Here is a 20,826-nt window from a genome sequence, read left to right as displayed (position 1 = left end):
CACTGCTTATCTAAAAGCACTGTTCTGCATGAAACCACCCAGATTCCACCGCTTTCAAGTTATATGGTATATCCAAATATTCAGCAGCTAAATTCGGCTTCCTTGATGTTTAACACTTTTGAATTTCCATTAAACTGAATAAATTATCTGATTAATTGCTCGAGGTTGCGCACATAACTAAATTGTAAAACCAAGCTCGGTAGATTCGCTTCAAGAGACGTTCTTAATGCAACTGAGTTCGACATTCGTTCGGCTCGTTTATTTATATATTTATTCCTCTTGCGTCGTTGTTTGTGGTGCGTTGGTATGAATGAATACAGCAAACAAAACAGGCGCTAGTACCCACGCGAACAGTACAATAAGTGCACGTTAGAACAGTTTGAGTAGTACAATTTTGTACCGAATTCCGGATACTTCGAATCCCGTAATATTTTTGAAAGAATTTCGTAGAAATTTTTTCGAAGTGTTGCAAACAGTAGTCGTCAAGTATATCTTGTTTACATATTGCAATGAATATTTAGTTGGGATACTAGAAATAATACATGTGGACGGAATTTGAATCCAACATTCTACGAAACGCACGGTTCGCGTTCTGCTATCAATATTGGTTCGACAAGTGAGCGAGAATAGCAGACTGTCATTCAAGTACAGGACCCATTGATAGTGATATCTCGGTGTAGTGGAGAGTACTGACAACATATACTACTACTACACGTTCATTCATTGTTCGAAGCTTACGATATCAGCTGATGACACGCTTTCAAGTCATGATTTGCTTAGGTCAATGTTGCCTGCTGCATGATCTGGATAAGGGAATAGCGACCAGGACAACACATTACATTCGGTGTGTATACTGGTAACCAGACGCGTGCTTACTGAAATACTAAGAATAGGGAATTGACATGAATATACACTGCATTCTGTTTCCGTCCATTAGAAGTGCAACCACACCGGAAAACATATTGGTATGTTGAACGCGTTTCTTTGAATAGATTTTCAAAACCGTTTCGGCATTTATCAATTTGAAATGCGTTTCGCCCTTTATATTTAGAAAGGCTATGCCACTGTGACATTTAAATCAATACCCGTCCCTAACTAAGGCCCAACTCAAATTCACGAATTCCCATAAAACGTATCTTGTTCCGGATGAGTGGATCAATTTCGATTTCGCGGTTTCATACGTGACTATGTAATAAGCAGCAAATTTATTCAGACTTATCAATATTTTTTTCTAGTTTGCCGATTTTGCTAGTTTTGTTTTTATAATAAATTTTTTTTCTGGTTCAATTGCTTTAGCTTAACGTGGCCGATTGTCTTGTTGTTATAGGAGAAGGGATGTTGTATTAAGGGGCGTCATACTCCCCTAGAGTTAGTAAAGGAATGTGAGGAGGTTGGGATTTACAAAATATTGATTTTGAATTAGAAAACATCATTCGTTTGTGGCACAATTTTTTTTAGAGTTTGCTGGATCTTTACGTTCTTCAGATTGTAACGAGAGAGATTATCCTTGGCTGGGATTAGACGTGTGCGCCGCCGATAATTTCGACACGCCGCCAATTTAAGAAAAAGATGATCAGCGCGCCGGTTATCACATTTGAATCATGCTACCGATTATATTACATCAGCCGAAAAAATGATTTTATCAATGTGGAAAATTGTTCACAGTTTTCATGAAAATTTATTGAAAATAATCACTAAAGCATTTTCCGCCTACTTGTACTGAAAATCAGTACTACCGACGTCAACCGAAGCATATGGCATTTGATTCAAATTCTATATTTATTTGTCTTTATTTGAAAGGTTTTGAGCTATTGGCACATTAACGCAAAACTGAATTACCGGTGTCGCTACCGGTAATTCAGTTTTGCGTTAATGTCGGGTGTCGCTACCTGCCAAAGAAAAATAGAACCAAGAAAATGAGGATTCTTCCGAAAATTTTTATATCGGCAGTAGTGATTTGCAACAATTTGTTTGTTTATTCAATAGTACTAATAGCTATCAGCAATGAAAATAAACTCGGAGTAGAAGAAAATCGATTTCTAAATGATTACTACTACTTTTTTAAGTGTAAACTACAAATAAACATGGAAAATCTTCAGAAATGTGTGAAATGGGGTAAGGTTAGGTTTTTTCGGACCAGCATTTTTTTAAACAGAAACCAGTGCAATAATGATTTCTCGAATAATAGAATGTTTAGCGATCGAGTACCGTTTATTTTAGATATTCTATTTGTTATTTCCGGGCATTTGAAAAATGGCATTGAACCAAGTATAATGCTCAATTCTGAATAAACGTTATTTTTCGCACAATAATTTCAAATCAACATTACCACCTCAAAGTTAAAACTTTTTCTTCCACTTCTACTATGATTTTTTAAATTAATTTGCCCGTTTTTATGGGAAATCGTTAAAAAGGGAAAGTAATTAAAATTTTTCCTAGCGATTTGACAGCTCTTGCTGGAAGTATCAGCTCTAAACAAGCAGCGCCTCTACATTTCATTGCAGCGTCATTGTACCAATAGCGTCTACTGTAGATACCGATACGGGTGCACAGACGGAACTCATTTGCATCATCTTTATCCCTTTTTTTAATGCCTATATTACAGCCTCTGCTGTGATTTTTTTTACAATGATTGCCGATGTCGATTGTAAAAAAAACGCGTGTGTTCACTTCGAACAGGCCCGTGCGCAGGGAAGGGGGGGGGGGCGAATTTTCCTTTGAACCCTTCCTAGAAACCTTGCAACCAAAAGGACTTCGTTCTCTTTCTCGTGCCTGAAACAACAAAGATTCACTGAGTCAAAGGGATGCCGCAAAAAAGTTCAACTGTTCTCAAAAGTACATCTGCAAAACATTGAAAAGACTCGAAATAAAGTACCAAAAGAAGACACGAGCCCCGGGATATACTTTTCCGGAAAAATTGTTATTCAACCAGCGACATTGGGGATTCAGGGTTGAAATCTGTGCAACCCTGAATCCCCAATGTCGCTGGTTGATTAACAATTTTTCCGGAAAAAGTTTTGTTTTGGACGACGAAAGCTACTTCCCTCTTTCGAAGATGCAGATTCCCGCAAACGATCGATACTATTCAACGGATAGTTCTACTGTTCTAGTTGAACAGAAAGTGATGCTGTACTTCGCCATTTCCGAGAAAGGCATTTCTAAGCCATGGTTCAAGCCATCTGGGTTGGCAATCAATCAAAATGTGTACCAGAACGAATGTTTGTAGAAAGTTTTGATCCCGTTTTTTTTCAAAAACGTCATGCTGATGGACAATACGCGTTTTGGCCGGATAAATTGTCATCGCATTGCGCCAAAAAACACAATCGTTCCTGAATACCCATTCGATCCCATTTGTACCCAAAAACCACAACCCGATAAATCTACCTCAGTGTCGCCTAATCGAAGATTTCTTCGGGGTTTTGAGCTCCTTGCTGTACAAAAATAACTGGAGCGCAACAAATTGCAAACAGTTGATTGGAAGAATCAAGAGATGCATTCGCAAAGTTGACATGAAGGCCGTACAACGCTCGTGTTCCGACATCAAACGAGAGCTTCGCCGAACATCCGATTACGGACCGTTTTCAAATGTTCACTAATTTTTTCAACAATGAAAAATGTATCTTTAATTTCAATAAATCAGATCTTCTCCAAGTATGTTTGTCTATTTTTGAGAATCAACTTGCAACGAATCCTTCGGTAAAAATGGCCGAATCCAATTGTTATACGCAAACACCTAGCACGCCATATTGTATTTTAGTTGAAGTTTATCAAAGTGAGTAAATTAGAGTCAATTTTGAACAAAGTTCAATGTCTGGATGCGTCGTTATTCGAACTACTCAGTAAGTAATATAATTCTTTCTATAACATTTCATATTACCAATAAATGATTGCAATCACTTTTTTTCTATCGAAAGGCAGTTTTCCGTTATGTAGAAAGGCTTCGACGACATGGCTCTTTACATATTCGCAATCACTATTAATTTAAATATATAAAATATAGAATTTATATTAAATATGTGTTATTTCAAATATATATATATATATATATATATATATATATATATATATATATATATATATATATATATATATATATATATATATATATATATATATATATATATATATATATATAACAGATCGGCTGAAAAGTTCGTATCGTTTCTATGAGAGGGCGCCACTAGAATTAAATCCATACCATTTTCAGTTAGTACCAACCTTCAAAAGATACGTGTATAAATTTGACAGCTGTCTGATTATTAGTTTGTGAGATATTGCATTTTGAGTGAAGCTACTTTTGTTATTGTGAAAAAAATGGAAAAAAAGGAATTTCGTGTTTTGATGAAACACTACTTTTTGATGAAAAAAGTGCCGCCGATACCAAAAAATGGCTTGATGAGTGTTATCCTGACTCTGCACCGGGCGAAGCAACAATTCGTAAGTGGTTCGTACTGGTCATATGAGCACCGAAGACGATGAACGCAGTGGACGTCCAAAAGAGGCTGTTACCTATTTAAACGTGAAAAAAATACACAAAATGATTTTCAATGACCGTAAAGTGAAGTTGATCGAGATAGCTGACACCCTAAAGATATCAAAGGAACGTGTTGGACATATTATTCACGAATATTTGGATATGAGAAAGCTTTGTGCAAAATGGGTGCCACGTGAGCTCACAATCGATCAAAAACAACAACGAATTGATGATTCTGAGCAGTGTGAAATTGAACGAATTGGGCTTCGAATTGCTCCCTCATCCACCGTATTCTCCAGATTTGGCCCCCAGTGACCTTTTCCTGTTCTCAGACCTCAAGAGAATGCTCGCTGGTAAAAAATTTAGAAGCAATGAAAAGGTAATCGCTGAAACTGAGGCCTATTTTGAGGCAAAGGACAAATCGTACTATAAAAATGGTATCGAAAAGTTGGAAGATCGCTATAAACGAATTTTGGCAAAAAAATGTGTTTTTCTATTAAACGATACGAACTTTTCAGCCGAACTGTTATATATATATATATATATATATATATATATATATATATATATATATATATATATATATATATATATATATATATATATATATATAAATTTATATATATATATATATATATATATATATATATATATATATATATATATATATATATATATATATATATATATATATATATATATATATATATATATATATATATATATATATATATATATATATATATATATATTCAATATTGATTTCATACTGTACTGAACTGTACGAATAACTTGTTCTTGAGGATAAGTTCGGTTATCTTCCCGTACTGACTAAACAGTATAATATTACTCAGTCCTCATCACAAATTACTGATCAGTATAGTGGAAAATGACAGCTAGAACAAACTTCAGTTTCACGGAACGTTCGTCAATAAATAAATTACTGAATTGATTGCGGTACGTTCAGCTGAGTAAAAGTCGGTAAAAATGTTGCTGAGTTCAGTACAGGAAATTAAGATCCTATCAAAAATTACTGCATATTGTTGGGTACAACAAAAATTTAGAGTTGTTTAGAGTACGATGGCAAAATTGTATAAAATCTTCGAAATTTGAATAAAAACTAGTAAAGTTTTAACGTAATGTTAGTTGGTGGCCGTACGTACTGACTTCGATTATACCGTTTCTCGGGCTCCGGTGCTGGAAGTACATATAATAGTGAACCCACTTCGTTTTCTAATGGATGGCCTAACTGATCAGATAACTGTTTCATTCTCTATGTTATACTAGTTAATACACAAACAATCCCTTTGGTTTCTACCACACTATTATATATGAGAAAGGCCTCATTACACCACTAGGTGGATTAAATCAGGCTATTTTGCATTAACTTTGCTCTAAGATGGTTGAGCCAATTTTCATAAACTTATATTCAAATAAACAGTCTTGTAGTCCAAACAAAATTTCTAAATTTTGCTTGGATTTGACTTTAGGTTAAATGCGCAAAAAATGAAAATATGTGTACTAACGTAGATGGCTAACCGCCTTTACAAAACTAGTTTCAAATGAAAGGTCTTATGGTCCCATAGAAAATTCATGGGATCAGCATCAGCGGTTCCGGAATTACAGGGTGATTAGTTGGTTTCAATTTCAAATCACTTTCCCATTTTGATCTGAGATGGCGTTACCGACTTTTATAAACTTAGATTCAAATGAATAGTCTTATCTTTGGAATGCTGGTTACCCTACGCATGAGTTGCTAACCGATATTAGTCATAAGTCGACGCGAGTAAACTACGATACATGAAGCACCCCCGCACATAACCTCTCGACAACGTAACCTTGATAGATTCAGCTTCTTTCTCTCGCTGGGCTCACACGCATCGGTAAATTACGCTGTATAGTCCTGATAAGATCTCTTCCCCGTAAACGGTCGCGCTAGCGTCCCCAGAGGAGTTCCACATTATCAAACTATGCAAAACATCTTAATTCCATCACGATCTGTCTTCCGGCTCCGGATTTACAGGATAAAGAGTGTTGACTACTTTAGGCAATAATACAGCACAGTGATGCAACACACGGAAAAATGGGGTTGCTGGGGGCTCAAATTACAAGGTGATGAGCGTCCAACATTTTAAATCGTCTTTAAAAGCGCAGCGGTACGTATATGCGCTGGTACGGATGAAGAAAACACAACACCGGTACGGAAGAAGAAATCATATACGCGATAAAGAAAACGAAAACCTACATTGAAGCTCGATTTTGCAAACGGCACCGAGCACACATGAGCACGAGTTTGCAACCGTTTGGAAGAAATCAGAATCATAAGTAAATTAATTAGGGTAAATTTTATCCGGATCCGACTTCCACTATTATGGAAGATAAAAATTTCCAACCTTTAAGCCCGATACAGTTGACTTGACAAAAAGTACGAAATTTTCGAAGCAAATTGTAAAACTATTTGAAATAGTAGGCCTGTCTATTGGATGGTCCTCAAAGCTTACTGCAACTGTGACAATCCCCCGGTTCCGGTTCAGGAAACAATTATTTTTGAAATGTCCAATATGAAACTTGCAATCGATTTCTCGTAAAATGTTTATGAGAAAGACACCATTACACCTCTAGGTGGATTAAAACAGGTTTTTGTTATGTTGTAACTGAAAACTGATGAAGTTTATTGTACTGCACTTTGAGTAGAGATGGGAGAATAATACACAAAAAAGTTGATTTTTTTAAGTTATCGACCAATTAGCTTACTTTCATCTATCAGTAAACTTTTTTAAAAAATTATCTTGTTGAGAATGATGTCTCATATAAATGAAAATTCAATTTTTTTACCAGAACAGTTTGGATTTCGTCATGAACATTCAACTACTCATCAACTTGTCAGAGTAACGAACATGATAAAAGCAAATAAATCTTCTGGGTTATCCACTGGAGTTGCTCTTCTAGACATAGAAAAAGCATTCGACAGTGTTTGGCACAAAGGTTTAATAGCAAACATGTCTGTTTTCCAGTTTCCTATTTATTTGATCAAAATGATTCAAAATTATTTAACTGATCGTACTCTTCAGGTAGCTCCAATCTTGTATAATATTTTCACTTCTGATCTTCCAAATCTACCCGTTGGTTGTCAGAAATCGCTATTCTGTGACGACACAAGTCTGTTAGCCACAGGTAGAAATCTAAGAGTGATCTGCAGTCGCCTACAAAGAAGTTTAAATATTTTCAGTGATTATCTGTCAAAATGGAAAATTAAACCAAATGCAGCAAAAACGCAATTAATTATCTTTCCTCATAAGCCAAGAGCTTCTTTTCTTAAACCAAACAATAATCACATTCTCAAATTGAATGGCTTGGAATTGACATGGTCTGATCAAGCTAAATACTTAGGTTTAACGTATGACAAAAAACTCACTTTCTAGGATCACATTGAAGGAATCCAGGCAAAGTGTTATAAATATATTAAATGCTTATATCCTCTTATAAACAGAAATTCTAAGCTCTGTCCAAAAAACAAATTGTTAATTTATAAACAAATTTTCAGACCAGCCATGCTTTATGCAGTACCAATTTGTTCAAGTTGTTGTTCCACCAGGAAGAAAACGCTTCGAAGGATTCAGAATAAAATTCTGAAAATGATATTGAACGTCCTCCCTGGTTTAGTACAAATGAGTTACACAGACTCACAAATATAGAACCATTAGATGTAATGTCACATAATATTATAAGCAAATTCCGACAAAAATCGATGCAATCTTCAATTGAATCGATTCGCTCTCTGTATTAGTTAGTAAGTTAGTATATAAGTTCCTTTTGTCCATTACACAATACTAGTAGGTTTAGAATTTTCCCTACACAAAAATCTCAGAATTGCGGAAGCAAATAATGTCCTCATGGTAATAACCAAATCATATATATAATAGGGCTGAAAAGTCACCACTTGTGGCTGAACACCCAATTTAAATCTTAATAATTTAATTTTAACTCATATTCCAATAAATAGTTATATATAAAAAAAAAGTTGATTTTTTTAATGTGAATTTTAGAAAAATGTTTGATATACATTTTTTTAAGTTTATGAAAAAACGCAGAATTTTCAATAACAGAAGAACAAAACCATACAAACCATGATAATTAGGTAATAATCATTATGGTTCGAAGTGCGGAACCATCGTACGATTGAACGGTTAAATTAAATTATCATTATTTGTTTGATTGAGAATCTTTCAATCGATTAATTAAAATCTTATCTTAGGTCGTGACCTCCACCAGTGACTTGCATCGTTCCTACTTTGTGTTAAATTATATTACCATCAACCAGATTACATCAACAGGCACTTCGCAACAAATATGAGCATATGTGGATTGCTTTCATTTTATTTTACTATCACCAATCAATCTTGATCGCAATCATTAGTTGCTATGCGCAAACTAACAATCAGCTTATTCATCATATATAAATCATATAAATAATTCCGACGAAGATTCGTTGGTGGCTCTTAGCACCTTTGCCTATCTTGTTCACCATTATCTATCAAGAACCATAACGAAACACCTGTAATGAGGAACCCTAATCTGTTTGGTTAGAAAACATTTTTTTTTCATTTATATTTAGTATCCTCATTATAGAAATAAGTCCTCAAGAAAAGTATATCCTTTCCGCTTTGCTTCGAATGGAGTACATCGAATGATTAAATGAATACCTGCGTTTGAAGTTGAAGGATGAATAACATGGTTTGAAAATAATGCGTTTAAAATTTTGCGAATGTTTCTTGAGGCGTTCGAGGATGGTGTGAAAGATCCCATAAAGAAATTCTTAAACTAATTTTGACGGACGTTCACGTTCCGGTGACAGTAACGGCAGGCGACGGACCATCTGAATCGTTCCTTATTATGACAGGAAGATGGTCAGTGCACTTTTCCGATCGTTCATTAAATGGAACTTTTGCTGAACTGGGTATTAAAGGTTCAGTTGTTTGAAAATCAGTAAAATTTTACCGACAGCCGTGAAAATGATTTGCTATGTATGTGGCTTTTCTTTTTAGTGCAAAACAAAAAATCAATTGTTTCGTAAACATTTGAAAGAACCTCCCCTTAAATACGATTCCTGCCAGGCAGAATCTACATCATCGCTTGACATGAGTATTCCACTGATCGCACCATACGTTGGTTTACGCTGTAATATGACACGTTTACTACGAGCAGCTGTTTGCTACGATTGTAGGTTGTATTACTACTGCACTCAGTAGACACAGGTTATTTCCATAAAGTTCTCAGCAGACGCTTAAAATCTATTAACAGCTGCACTCAAATAGCACGGATGCAATTGATAACAAACAAGCTGATAGGTTCTGATCTTTTGAACTCCTACCGATCGGAAATTACTGCGAAAAAATACAATGTTACCGGTATACTTACAATGGCGTCATAGATACAGATTGAAGTAGAATAGTAAGTGTGTTTAAATTGCCTGCTCGGACAATTTATTGCGCAGAGAAATTTCCGATTACATATAAGATTAAACCTCGTGTGAGATCAACGAGATATTCATTGAGATGAGGGGGTCATACTTCACTCAAATTTGAAAATGTTAATTTCTACCGCAACGCTACTGCAAAATTTCGGCTACGGTTTACTATAAATGTTAACAACCTTTACGATAATTTAATCTAATGTTGAGTCTTTCATTTACACTGGTGTATTATGTTTATTTCACTTATTTCACTTAACCGGCTGAGTTTTATCCATTTAAAGTTCGCTTGAGGTACAAATGTACCTTCGTAAACCCTTCTTTCTAGCGTATTTGATTCACTAACCCCCGTCACCCCATTGTTTCATATAGTGCAACAAATGATATCTTATCACAAAGAACAGACATCCAAGTAGAGATTCCAATATGTGTAAGAAATTTAACGGTTGATTTAAAAAGTAATCACAAAGAAGTAATTCTGGTGTAGAGGCGCTCCGAGTAGCCCAGTAATCCCTTATGGGCTCTTGCGTTCAAGCTATCATACAATGGTAATTTATGCGTGCAAAATCGTACGCAACGGTGATTTTTAACGGAAATTTAATTTATAAACGGTTGAGAAATGCTTAAGTTATTACAAATTGAAGGTTTTACCAAAAGTATCATGGAAAATGGTAAATTATTATCCACTTATAAATGGGTGAAATGTGTCATGTTTTACATTTTATACCTATCCAATATGCAATGTCGCATTGAAACCGTCGTTCGAGAACGAGAAAGATAAACAAAAGTCATGAGTTTTTCTCATTGATACTTGTTGATACGAGACATTTCAAAAAGCTATAATTTCGAGTTATTTGTGGTTCATTCAATACTACTGCAAATTTCATCATAAATTGCTGATCGTATATCCGATACTATGGAGAAAAAATTATTCACGACAAAAGATTTGAATATTACTTAGTACTTTTATAAAATGATGTATAGTTGGAATTTGCTAGGTTGAAGTATTATCATCATGAAAAAAATTATGACTTGTAACAAAGATTGCATAACTTCACTGTAGGTCAGAAAACAGAATATAAGAGCATTTAGGCTATAAATAGAATCACTAAATTGATCGTCTTAAACAACATGCACAAATGTGTCTCCTTCATATTAGTCAATTAAAAATACTCATGGTTTATAACCATACATACACATAACAAATATTGAATTTTACAGGTGACCTAATTCCTCATACGATGCAATTCATGAAGACCTAAGTTGCCAAATGACGGAAAATTCAATTCGTAATAACTTAATAGTATAATTTTACCTGGTTTCGACTGCAATTTGCAATCGGCTAACAAGTGCCGAGTTTATGTGCACCATTTACCAGCTAAGCAGATATGTGCTTCTGTGACTCAGTTGATTAACGGACGTACTTTGTAATTCAAAGATTTCGGTTCAAGTACCTTCCCACTGTGCCGGCTGGTGTACGAGTAACAATAGGAAAGATCGGGTAACCAACCCCGGCTACCGGTTGATATTGGAGGCACTGCAGGAGCATTGTTGGAGGGGACTAAAGGTGTGGAAAAGCTGACTTCTATCAAAGCTGTGGAACAACCAGTGTGCTAGAAACGGGATTTATAGTAAAAGCCTTTTCTTCAATTACAGCATCATCAACGTACCTTACCCACATGAAACGAGACCCGATGAAGAGAAGGAAGCATTCTATGCGCAGCTGAAGCGAACCAACGACAGCTGTCCATGGCGGGACGTAAAACTTGTCATCGGCGACATGAATGCTCAAGTAGGCCGGAAGGCGATGTACAGGCCTTAAATGAATCAAGTTTTGGCATGATGCTTCGACAATTACACTGTAGGACAGTGATTGAATCATTTGCGGCGGATGATAAATTATCCATCAAATGATACAAAACCTGAGACAACTGGCCATCAAAAAAGTTCTAGAATTTTATCGATATAGACATGGCTAGGCAACGCAGATCCGGCAAATGTTATTCGAAACGAATCTGAGGGCCGATAAGACTTAATTTTATCGTCAATAGATGCTGAGTACAATTACTTGCACTCGAGTGTCTTAACTCCCTTAAGCATGGAGTTTTTAAAACGACCAACTACATTTGCAGACCATGAGACTATGTAACCAAATAAACCATTGATAGTCCCATCAAGTCCGACTACCGGTACATTTTTTCCCGAAATTCAAATCGTCATAGAGAATCGTAAAAAATGTGTAGGTCATATTCGTGCACCCGGGTAGATGTAAATGGCAAACAAAGATCAAAATAATAACAAATTTTATCATCATACCTTGTCTTGACGTTTCTGTGCTATCATAGCGATACTTGATATATTCTTTATATTTTATCATTATTTATTATTTGTTTAGCATTAGCAATTTGTTATTGGTTTGCAAATCACTTCTACCCGGGCATGGTTGAATGAACCGAATGGCACTATGCCGATATCGAGCTTTTGGTTGCGGAAGTACCAATAATAGTAACCAAATGTAATAACATGTATCTCACTTCACTTTCTCACATATGATTGAATAGATTATCGCCAACTTAAATTCAAATGTAGTATATCAATGGAACAGTACTATGCAACAGAAATCTTCAAAACTAGTTCCTAAACTTTTTTTAAGTTGTAGTATTTCGGGGAATTTCTGCTGTAATATACAGGAGAAAATGAAAAAGGCATCATTGCACCACTAGGTGGATTAAAACAGGTTTTGAGTAAATCATCGGCTGTCAGACTTGCTTCAGTGACAACACCGTCCATTTCCACCTCCTTCGATGGAATGTAAACTCTATATTCAAAAGCAAATAATTTACAATTTCGTTCACCTGTTTCACCTCTATATTCAAAAGCAAATAATTTACAATTTCGTTCACCTGTTTCAGATCGTTAACAACAACTCGAATTTTATCTTTATTAACTTTGGAGATTTCTAAAACTTTAGAAAAGTGTGATGTCAATTCCTTTGTAATTCGCATCAAATTTGATACCTTTTTTTTCGAAAATAGACTATCCATGGCCCAGGGGTACCCTCTGGATAATGTCTAGCCCTTGGAGTATTTGAGATCTTACTAGTATCCGGAATCGGATTCGGATGATCTTCCATGAAATCATCCATTACATTAACTGTTTTTTCTTTGGTAAATTAATAATATCAAAATGAAAACTTATGTATAGTAAAATTTTCAGTTATAAGAGAAATAAAAAAAATAAATTAAATTAAATCTACCTTGTTGCTGTTGTCTCTGTTCGTCAGTCGTAAAGAACGACGTGAAGCTCATCCAACGATTTCCAATTGGCAGTCTTTTGGTATCGTTTTCTGCTATTTCAGTTGCTCTGCCTCGCGATATATGTCGTCTCTTTCGATCCTATGCAGCGTGCAAATTCTGGTACCTGGTAGATCAGCAGTGGGTTGCTTTAGCACCTCTTTGCCTTTGCACTCCTTCGTCTTCTCACATTTATGCAATGGCACCTCTGTTACTCGTCACTTCTATGCGCTCGCACCTCTGTGTCTCTACACCTCTGTGCGTATGAACGGGATGGCCTTCGTTGCCAGCTTTCCAATTCGGAAACGCCCCGAATATTGCCTTTGCGATTAGCACCAGCAGTTTTAACTACCTGCATCCGTTAACTCACGAGCCAGTATAATCGAAACACAACCTCTTCGCTTGAATGGTTTTTACTGAATCATCGTGAAAATGTTCTTAAATGCTATTTTCGAGTCAACATTCTGTTGGCAAAGATTCTATGCATCAAATGAATGGAATAGAACGTTGTAGAGAAGCAGAATTGATATTTGGTTTAGAGTGCACCTATTCCTCCTAACACCTAATATTGGTTCACGACACCGTTTGGGTGGTGGCACCTTGGTTAAATCTCTTTACGAGTCTTGATGATCGTTCGGTCATTGAAGATTTATTGGATGATTTCGGCATGAATAAGGTACTGGGGATGGTGTTTTTTGCCACATAAGCTAGACTTAACCATTTTATTTCCTTTCGGCGAATGTCAGCAATACGTCCACTTTGCTTACTTGCACATATTAATCGTTAGCAAAGCTGCAAATTGCATTTTCTTACATTGTCATTCATCGATTTTTTCTGTTTGATGTTTCCGTTTAATAATCAATCACATGTGTATTGTTTGATACCTAACTTTTCTTGCTTGATTAATGTTCATTTTTTTACTACGCTGACATCTAAAATGGCGTTCAAAAATTAAACATACAGTATATTTCAAAGGCTCACTTCATAATTTGTCGTAAATAAATCTCTCTTAGAACAAAAATAATAAAATGATTGCAAAAGAAAGGGTCAACAAAAAGGACCCTATCAAACTAAGCTAAAGTATTATATATTATTTTATGTTTAATTTTCAACATACTGAATCATCAGATTAGACAGATAAATCAAGACGAAACATAAACTGCCCGGTGTCACCATCTGCAATGTGTGGTGAAAATAAACAAAACAGTTTGATTTGACACGACACAAGCTAATTTGATTTCGTTAACAAATGATACGATTCGTGGATGAGAACCAACCCTTATCGAAACTTTACAAATTTGGCGAGCCAATGCACACTTCTGCTAAAAGATGTTACAACTCAAGCAAACTATAATAAATATGTGTTTCAATCGTTAATAATATCTTGATGCTACCAGTTCAATTTGCGGTGTCGATGAAAGCTTCACGTACAAGTAAAAAAAAAAGAAATAAGTTAGCAATTAGTACGTTTTCGGCTGTAACCATATTATTTTGTTTCGGAATGTTAATTAAAATAAGAAAATAAATAGAAACACAAATCGATAGACACTCTACACATAGACAACATACATAATAAAGGGATTAAGAATATATTCCTCTATTGCTAGGAAGAAATGAAATACTAAAAAAAAACATAATAATTGTGATGCCGATCGCAGCGTCTTCTCCTGCATGTTTTTGGCATTAATAACGACGTCGCCAACATTGTAAATTCACTCTAGAACACTACTCTCGAAAAAATGATCAATGACAATATCTGTTCCATCATAACTAGACTTGCCATCAACACAGATCCATTCAATGAACACGCAGGCATTTTTCGTTCGTTAAATACGATCAGCTAGAAACATCTGTAGGATTCTACTTTTGCAAGAGGGAAAAGTTTCTGCCAAAATTCTGATTTAATACGATAGAAAGGATAAATTTGGAAAAAAAATGTTACCGTCTTCCGGTAACGCGTATATGCTTACTGTATATTTAGCTACGATGTGTAGGTACAATCACTAGTAGTAGACATGAGGACCACAGTTTGGGTACATTTGTTTCTTTTTCTTTTGCGACGCTCAGCAGTAGTAGTAATTTGCGCTTGATCGTGGTTATTATTCATTGTGATGTCCAGAAAAGAAAACGTTCACTTATTCGATAAAGTTACGATTAAGGCTCCGACTCGGGTGCCTGCTAACGTAAAACATTGAAAGCAAACATTCGATTTGTCAATTTTCTTGCTTTATACTATATATTTTTTTGTCAATTAATAAAAGCTTCTCATTCTCTTAGGTGTGTAAATATTGTTAAATATTTTGCAACAACTTCGCTTTGCTTGTTTTTGTTTCTTATTATCTTTAGCGAACAACATTTTATATCATCAGACATCAAACAGTTTGATTGTATTTGTTTGCTCCTCAAAAAATTTGTTCTTGATTTTATGTTTATTTAAAATTAATAAATGCTTAGCCTATGTTTGTAACTGTCCTCATTTTAGCGCATGACTGAATTCCGACTTTTTCTTTCAAGCTTAAAATCAACCAGTGAAAGAAATACAAATTGAGTTTCCCCGATACTGTTGTGATGATAGTTTTTTTTTCAGAGATTTAGCGTGGAAACCAGTATCTCCTCGAGTGAGTTACTGAAGCATACTTTTTCGCTAGTCCGTAACTGAAATGCAACTCTGAAGGCATTATTGTACGATCGGGTTTACTGCGTTTGCTGCTGAATTTCGATCTTCTCGACAGTCATATCCGGGTTCATGGCGGTTGCTTCCTGGAATATTAAAAAAAAAAACAAAATTAGAGCTTCAGTTATGGTTGGGATTTTAAATGGATCAATGTGACAATGCCCTCAAAGTTTAGTTAAAGTTGAGCTTGATTCCACTTTTGTATGGATTTGTGAGAATTTTGTATGCGTGGGCGTGAGATTGAACCCAGATTGAAATTCTGTGAAACTTTCAGTATGATTCATTGAGGCTACCGCCGCTACCAATTGAGGAAGTCAGGGAGGAAGATTCAAAATCCATACGCGACCCACTGTCATCAGGCCTTAAGAGCGGCCGCCTGTCACGACGTCATCTTGTTGAAATCAACATAGAAGCTTCAAAATCAGCTGATTGCATTGTAAATAAACAATCAGTAATGCAATCGTTTTACGGTTTACCATGTTAGTTGCAAGAAAATTACAGATTTTTCAGCTGATTCTCTTACAATAACTTTTTGGTTTACCTAAAATACAGCAGACAGTGTTTTGGGGCATCCAGTTTAAATTATTTTCGCGATGAGTATCGCAACATCGCAATATTTGGAGCCCGAAACCTGAGGGGCTTCAGAACAAATTGGCTCAAATGGCACGTTCCCCTTGATATTTGAAACGATAATGTTTTTAAATGACCGAACTGCTTTTTCGTTCGCACTAAATGTCAGGCAATCATTTCTATCGATATTCCGCTAACCCTTCGCATTCGAAAAAAAGGCATTTATCATTGTTTAATTGCACAATTTGGCTTATTTTGAATCGGAAAGAATTGTTCAAATATGTTCAGACTTCGAAACAATCGAATCTTGTAAAAAGAAATCAGCAGGTCGGTTTGTTGTATTTTAGCTGGCGTTAGTTGCGTCCTGCTTGGTGCGTATAGTAGCGCTTGATACCAAACTTAACCCAGTTTTCTATCTAACTGCTGTCAAACCGTTTGTTTGAAGCCAGTTTCAATTTCATTGATCTCAGAATTGCAATTCGAGTCAGTTTTGAACCTGATTCTTATACCGGGTTTGCTCACACCTCCGTTGCTGAGTTTGACTCCATAACAGTTTAGTGAGTAGAGTTGGTTTGATGAAACTGTGAAAACTACATTATATAGATCCCATACACACAACGATAATATTGAACTTATTCAGCACTTCATGAACTTCGCACAAGCAATTTGATACTCTACTGCGAGTTTCAAGGCAAATTCAAGAAAATGCATTCAACATCGAAGAACTTCGGTCCTTGAAATAAACTGTGATCCATTCAGAAGAATTCACAAAAGCATGCTTCAACGTTTACGTCCCTCATTCGGTAACATTCGCGGAACTAAATGTATCAGCAATAATGCAATTTGAACCACCTCTGAGGAAATAGAATGCGGTTAGAAAAAGTGCGACTTTACTTTTCGGTTACTTCACTTATACGATTCATCTTCGAAACAAAAGGCGTTTGCCATGCACATTGTGAACTTATCAAATAACCTAATAGTAGCTTTCAACTCTATCGAAATCGGTTCAGGCATCTTCGAGAAAATTTAGCGTATTGAAAAAAAACTGCAACCTGTCGGTTACGTCAACTGTAAGATTACATCTCCCAGTTACATTAGTTAATCTAAACACTGTTTTATCAAGCGATTTGCTATTATAAATTACATTAAATAAAATACATTTATTTTGTGCATGATCTTATAACTATTTAGGTTTGTTTGTATCAGTTCATCACTTTTATTCATATAATAAAGCTCATGGAAGAGAAAGGGGTCCAACATGAAATAAAATTTAAATTGGAACTCCAATAGACTTAATGAAGTGATAAAGAAGTTTCATGTATGTAAGGTCACGACAAGCAAGAGTGTCGCGAACTGGGACATTGGATAGTCTTCCTTAAGTACGCAAGGAATGAAATCCCTACTCACATCCAGTCCCCTAACCATGCCTTTGTCGATATTTTAGGAATAATTGAGTGCATCCACCGACCCAGATCATCTTTATCCCAAGAAGCTTGCCAGCTGACAAGTGTTCTTTGGCAAGACGCGCTATAGAATTGAAAGCAATCAGTTTCTCATAAATTTCATCCTCAATAGCAGCACGTTTGGCTAAAATATCGGCTGTTTCATTGCCTGGAATGGAGCAATGAGCCGGGACTCTAACAATTGTGATTTGATAATTATTATTCAATATGTCGTTCATTTTTCTCAATTTAATTGGTTAAAATTTTGTACAACTAATCGATTGTTGTTTTTTTCTAGACATGACATGAGTTTGAACATGAAACGTTTCTGGTGAAATGAAGAGGATTTTTGTTTTGCGTTTTACTATCTTCGTTCTCAGCCAACTGACAGCATTCGAAAACAGCAATTTCGTTTACCTGAATGGTTATAGTAAAACCAACAGATATGTTAGTGAAATCAACAACAGCTTAGTTGAAACAACCAGGGTGTGAAGAAACAAATGCAATATTGTTATTTTACGATCTGAGGGTTCTCTGAAGCTTGCTCAATGATCTCATAATAACTTTTGAATAGGCCTGAGCCATTTTTGAATTTATGACCGTTATTTTCGGTGGATCCGGAATCGGATACCGGGAACCAGAACAACCGGAAACGTTTTGATTGGCTGTCTACTGACAATGACTATCGATTCGAATAGTTTTGAGTCCAGTTTAGATTTTGTTCTGTATTTTGCACCGCCGCTTTAAGTGACTGTATACAACTTTCAGCACTCTTCACCCTATAGTTCCGGAACTGGAAGTCGGATCCGGATGAAATTTAAGCAATGTTAGTGTATAAACATGATATTGCCAATCATTTTCATTCAATGATTGAAAGAATTAAAGAAAATACTCACACAAAGATAAAATTAATAATAATTCAAATCTGAACTCATTTCGGTGCACTATCGTATTGCAATTTTTTGAAATGCACAGTCATGTGTTCTTAGTACACACCGAAGCTTCTAGATGACTACCAACTGAAAACGACCAGTATATCATAAACTTTTTTTTCGTTCGGGACTTTATCAGTAAAGATATTGTGCTTAGGTATTAATTGAAGTGATTCAAATAGAGATAACTTAGCGGTTCACGTTGAACTACTGAGTGGCGTAGCAGTTCAACATGAGCTGCTATGTACTGATGTGTTGAAGGCGAAACGTAAATTCAAAAAATAAATCATGTAATGTAATCATGTAAAAACAGTCATGTGCGCTTAGTACAAACCGGTTACTTGTGACTTGTAAATAGGTTTTAATAGAAGGTACTAGTTTTAACTTCTAGCGTGTTCAAATAGATATACCCAAACATTGTATGTGAAAAGTTGAACTTTAAAAAATGAATTGTATATAAAATAATTAAAATGGCAATGATGACTGGGCTTGAATTACCAGTTTTATATCATTAATGATATTTGTCAGTTGTTTGCAGTAACGAAAATTAAATAAACAAGCAATTGGACAAAGCAATCGTTGGCCATGTATCAATCCACAACGTATTAGTCACATATGCTCATACTATTTATATACTTGCGTGTACAGCAAATCAGGTTCATCTACTTTTCATTACATTTCAGTATCTACAGTTTATACTGATTGGGATAACCAAGAACGATGTTGTTAAAAATTATTTTATAAAACTTGAATATTTTGGTTTTGAATCACCGTAGATTTCAGAATTGAGATTAATTATAAATTCTATAACATTTCCCCGAAAACCATTCTCCACAACATAAAAAGCCGAAGCTTTTTCCCCAGAAATTTATTGCCCAGAATGTACTAATTCCCTGAAAAACAAATTGTACAAAGTAAGAAAACCCAGGAAAAAAAATCCCAGAATGTACCGAAGTCCAGAAAACCGTACACCTGATGGAATTAGTCGCTAGAATACTATATTTCGAAAATACCACCAAAATCAATTTTTACACGGTTGGGTTCCGTGCGTTATACTCCATACAGTTTTTGTACGAAGTACGAGGATTCTTAGCGTACAGAATCATTGCATGGCTAGTACTATGATTCTATTGACACTAAGAATCAGATCAGGGAAGGGATGGGATCCTGCCAGGCGTGCTTCTTCGTGCATCAACTAACAAATTCTTTGAAATAGATCAATTTATTTCGAAATAATTCGCTCTTCTTTGTCGTATTTTTTTAATCAAAATTCAATGTAACTGAAAGATCTTCCAATATATAAATAATATACAATTCGGTTTTACAGTGGTTGTATAGTATTTCTTCATAAGGAAAGATACACAACATCTACTCACCAAAACCGTTCGGGAAATATTCATAACATTGTATACAACAGTATGGAATAAATCATTTTTACAATATTCAAACTATTGCTACATTTAATGTCTCAGATAAAACTTTGGTGCCACCTATAAAATAAATTTTCAGTTTGTCTATTTTGATTCAATCTACAAATTGTGTCAAAGACACCACGCCTCAAAACAATTCTTATTCCAAGTTATAACATCTTACAATTCATATGTTCACTTTAATACACTCAAATTATTTAATCAGTTTTGATGGGATAGCCATCAATCTGTAGATTTTAATAAGAACTTTAAAATAAAAATTATCAAAAAATCGAAACCCAGATATTTTTTAATTTAATTCTTTTGATGCATTTTGAAATTATTGAGAAAAAAATCAAATATTTTTTCAGTGTATATATTTTTTAGAGTGCCCTATTGATTCCCTACAACTTTTTCCTGGACGTCATTTTTGTACGATTAACGGTTTCCGAATTACAACGAGAAGAACTTGATCACCCGTAAACTGTAAAAATTATCAAAAAAAAAATTAAAACCCCGATTTTTTTTTATTTAACTTTTTCGGATTATTTTTTCAGTGTAT

The 20,826-nt window shown here is 35.1% G+C and overlaps 1 protein-coding gene across 8 annotated transcripts in view; it reads right to left on the bottom strand.

Moving 5' to 3' along the window:
• Positions 1-13,923: 13,923 nt before the first annotated feature.
• The window catches only part of LOC131439170 (protein 4.1 homolog), a 93,269-nt gene continuing 86,366 nt past the window's right edge, over positions 13,924-20,826 (bottom strand). For all 8 annotated transcript variants that reach the window (XM_058609874.1, XM_058609873.1, XM_058609868.1 and 5 more), the window contains one exon: positions 13,924-15,997. In XM_058609874.1, coding sequence (XP_058465857.1) covers positions 15,932-15,997 — 66 coding nt within the window. In that variant the 3' untranslated portion in view covers positions 13,924-15,931. The remainder of the gene's footprint in view (positions 15,998-20,826) is intronic.

This window comes from Malaya genurostris, chromosome 3, assembly GCF_030247185.1.
Source record: "Malaya genurostris strain Urasoe2022 chromosome 3, Malgen_1.1, whole genome shotgun sequence".
Classification (NCBI taxonomy): Eukaryota; Metazoa; Arthropoda; class Insecta; order Diptera; family Culicidae; genus Malaya; species Malaya genurostris.
Note: the sequence above shows the minus strand (reverse complement) of the source record. Positions and strands in the feature narration are given on the sequence as shown.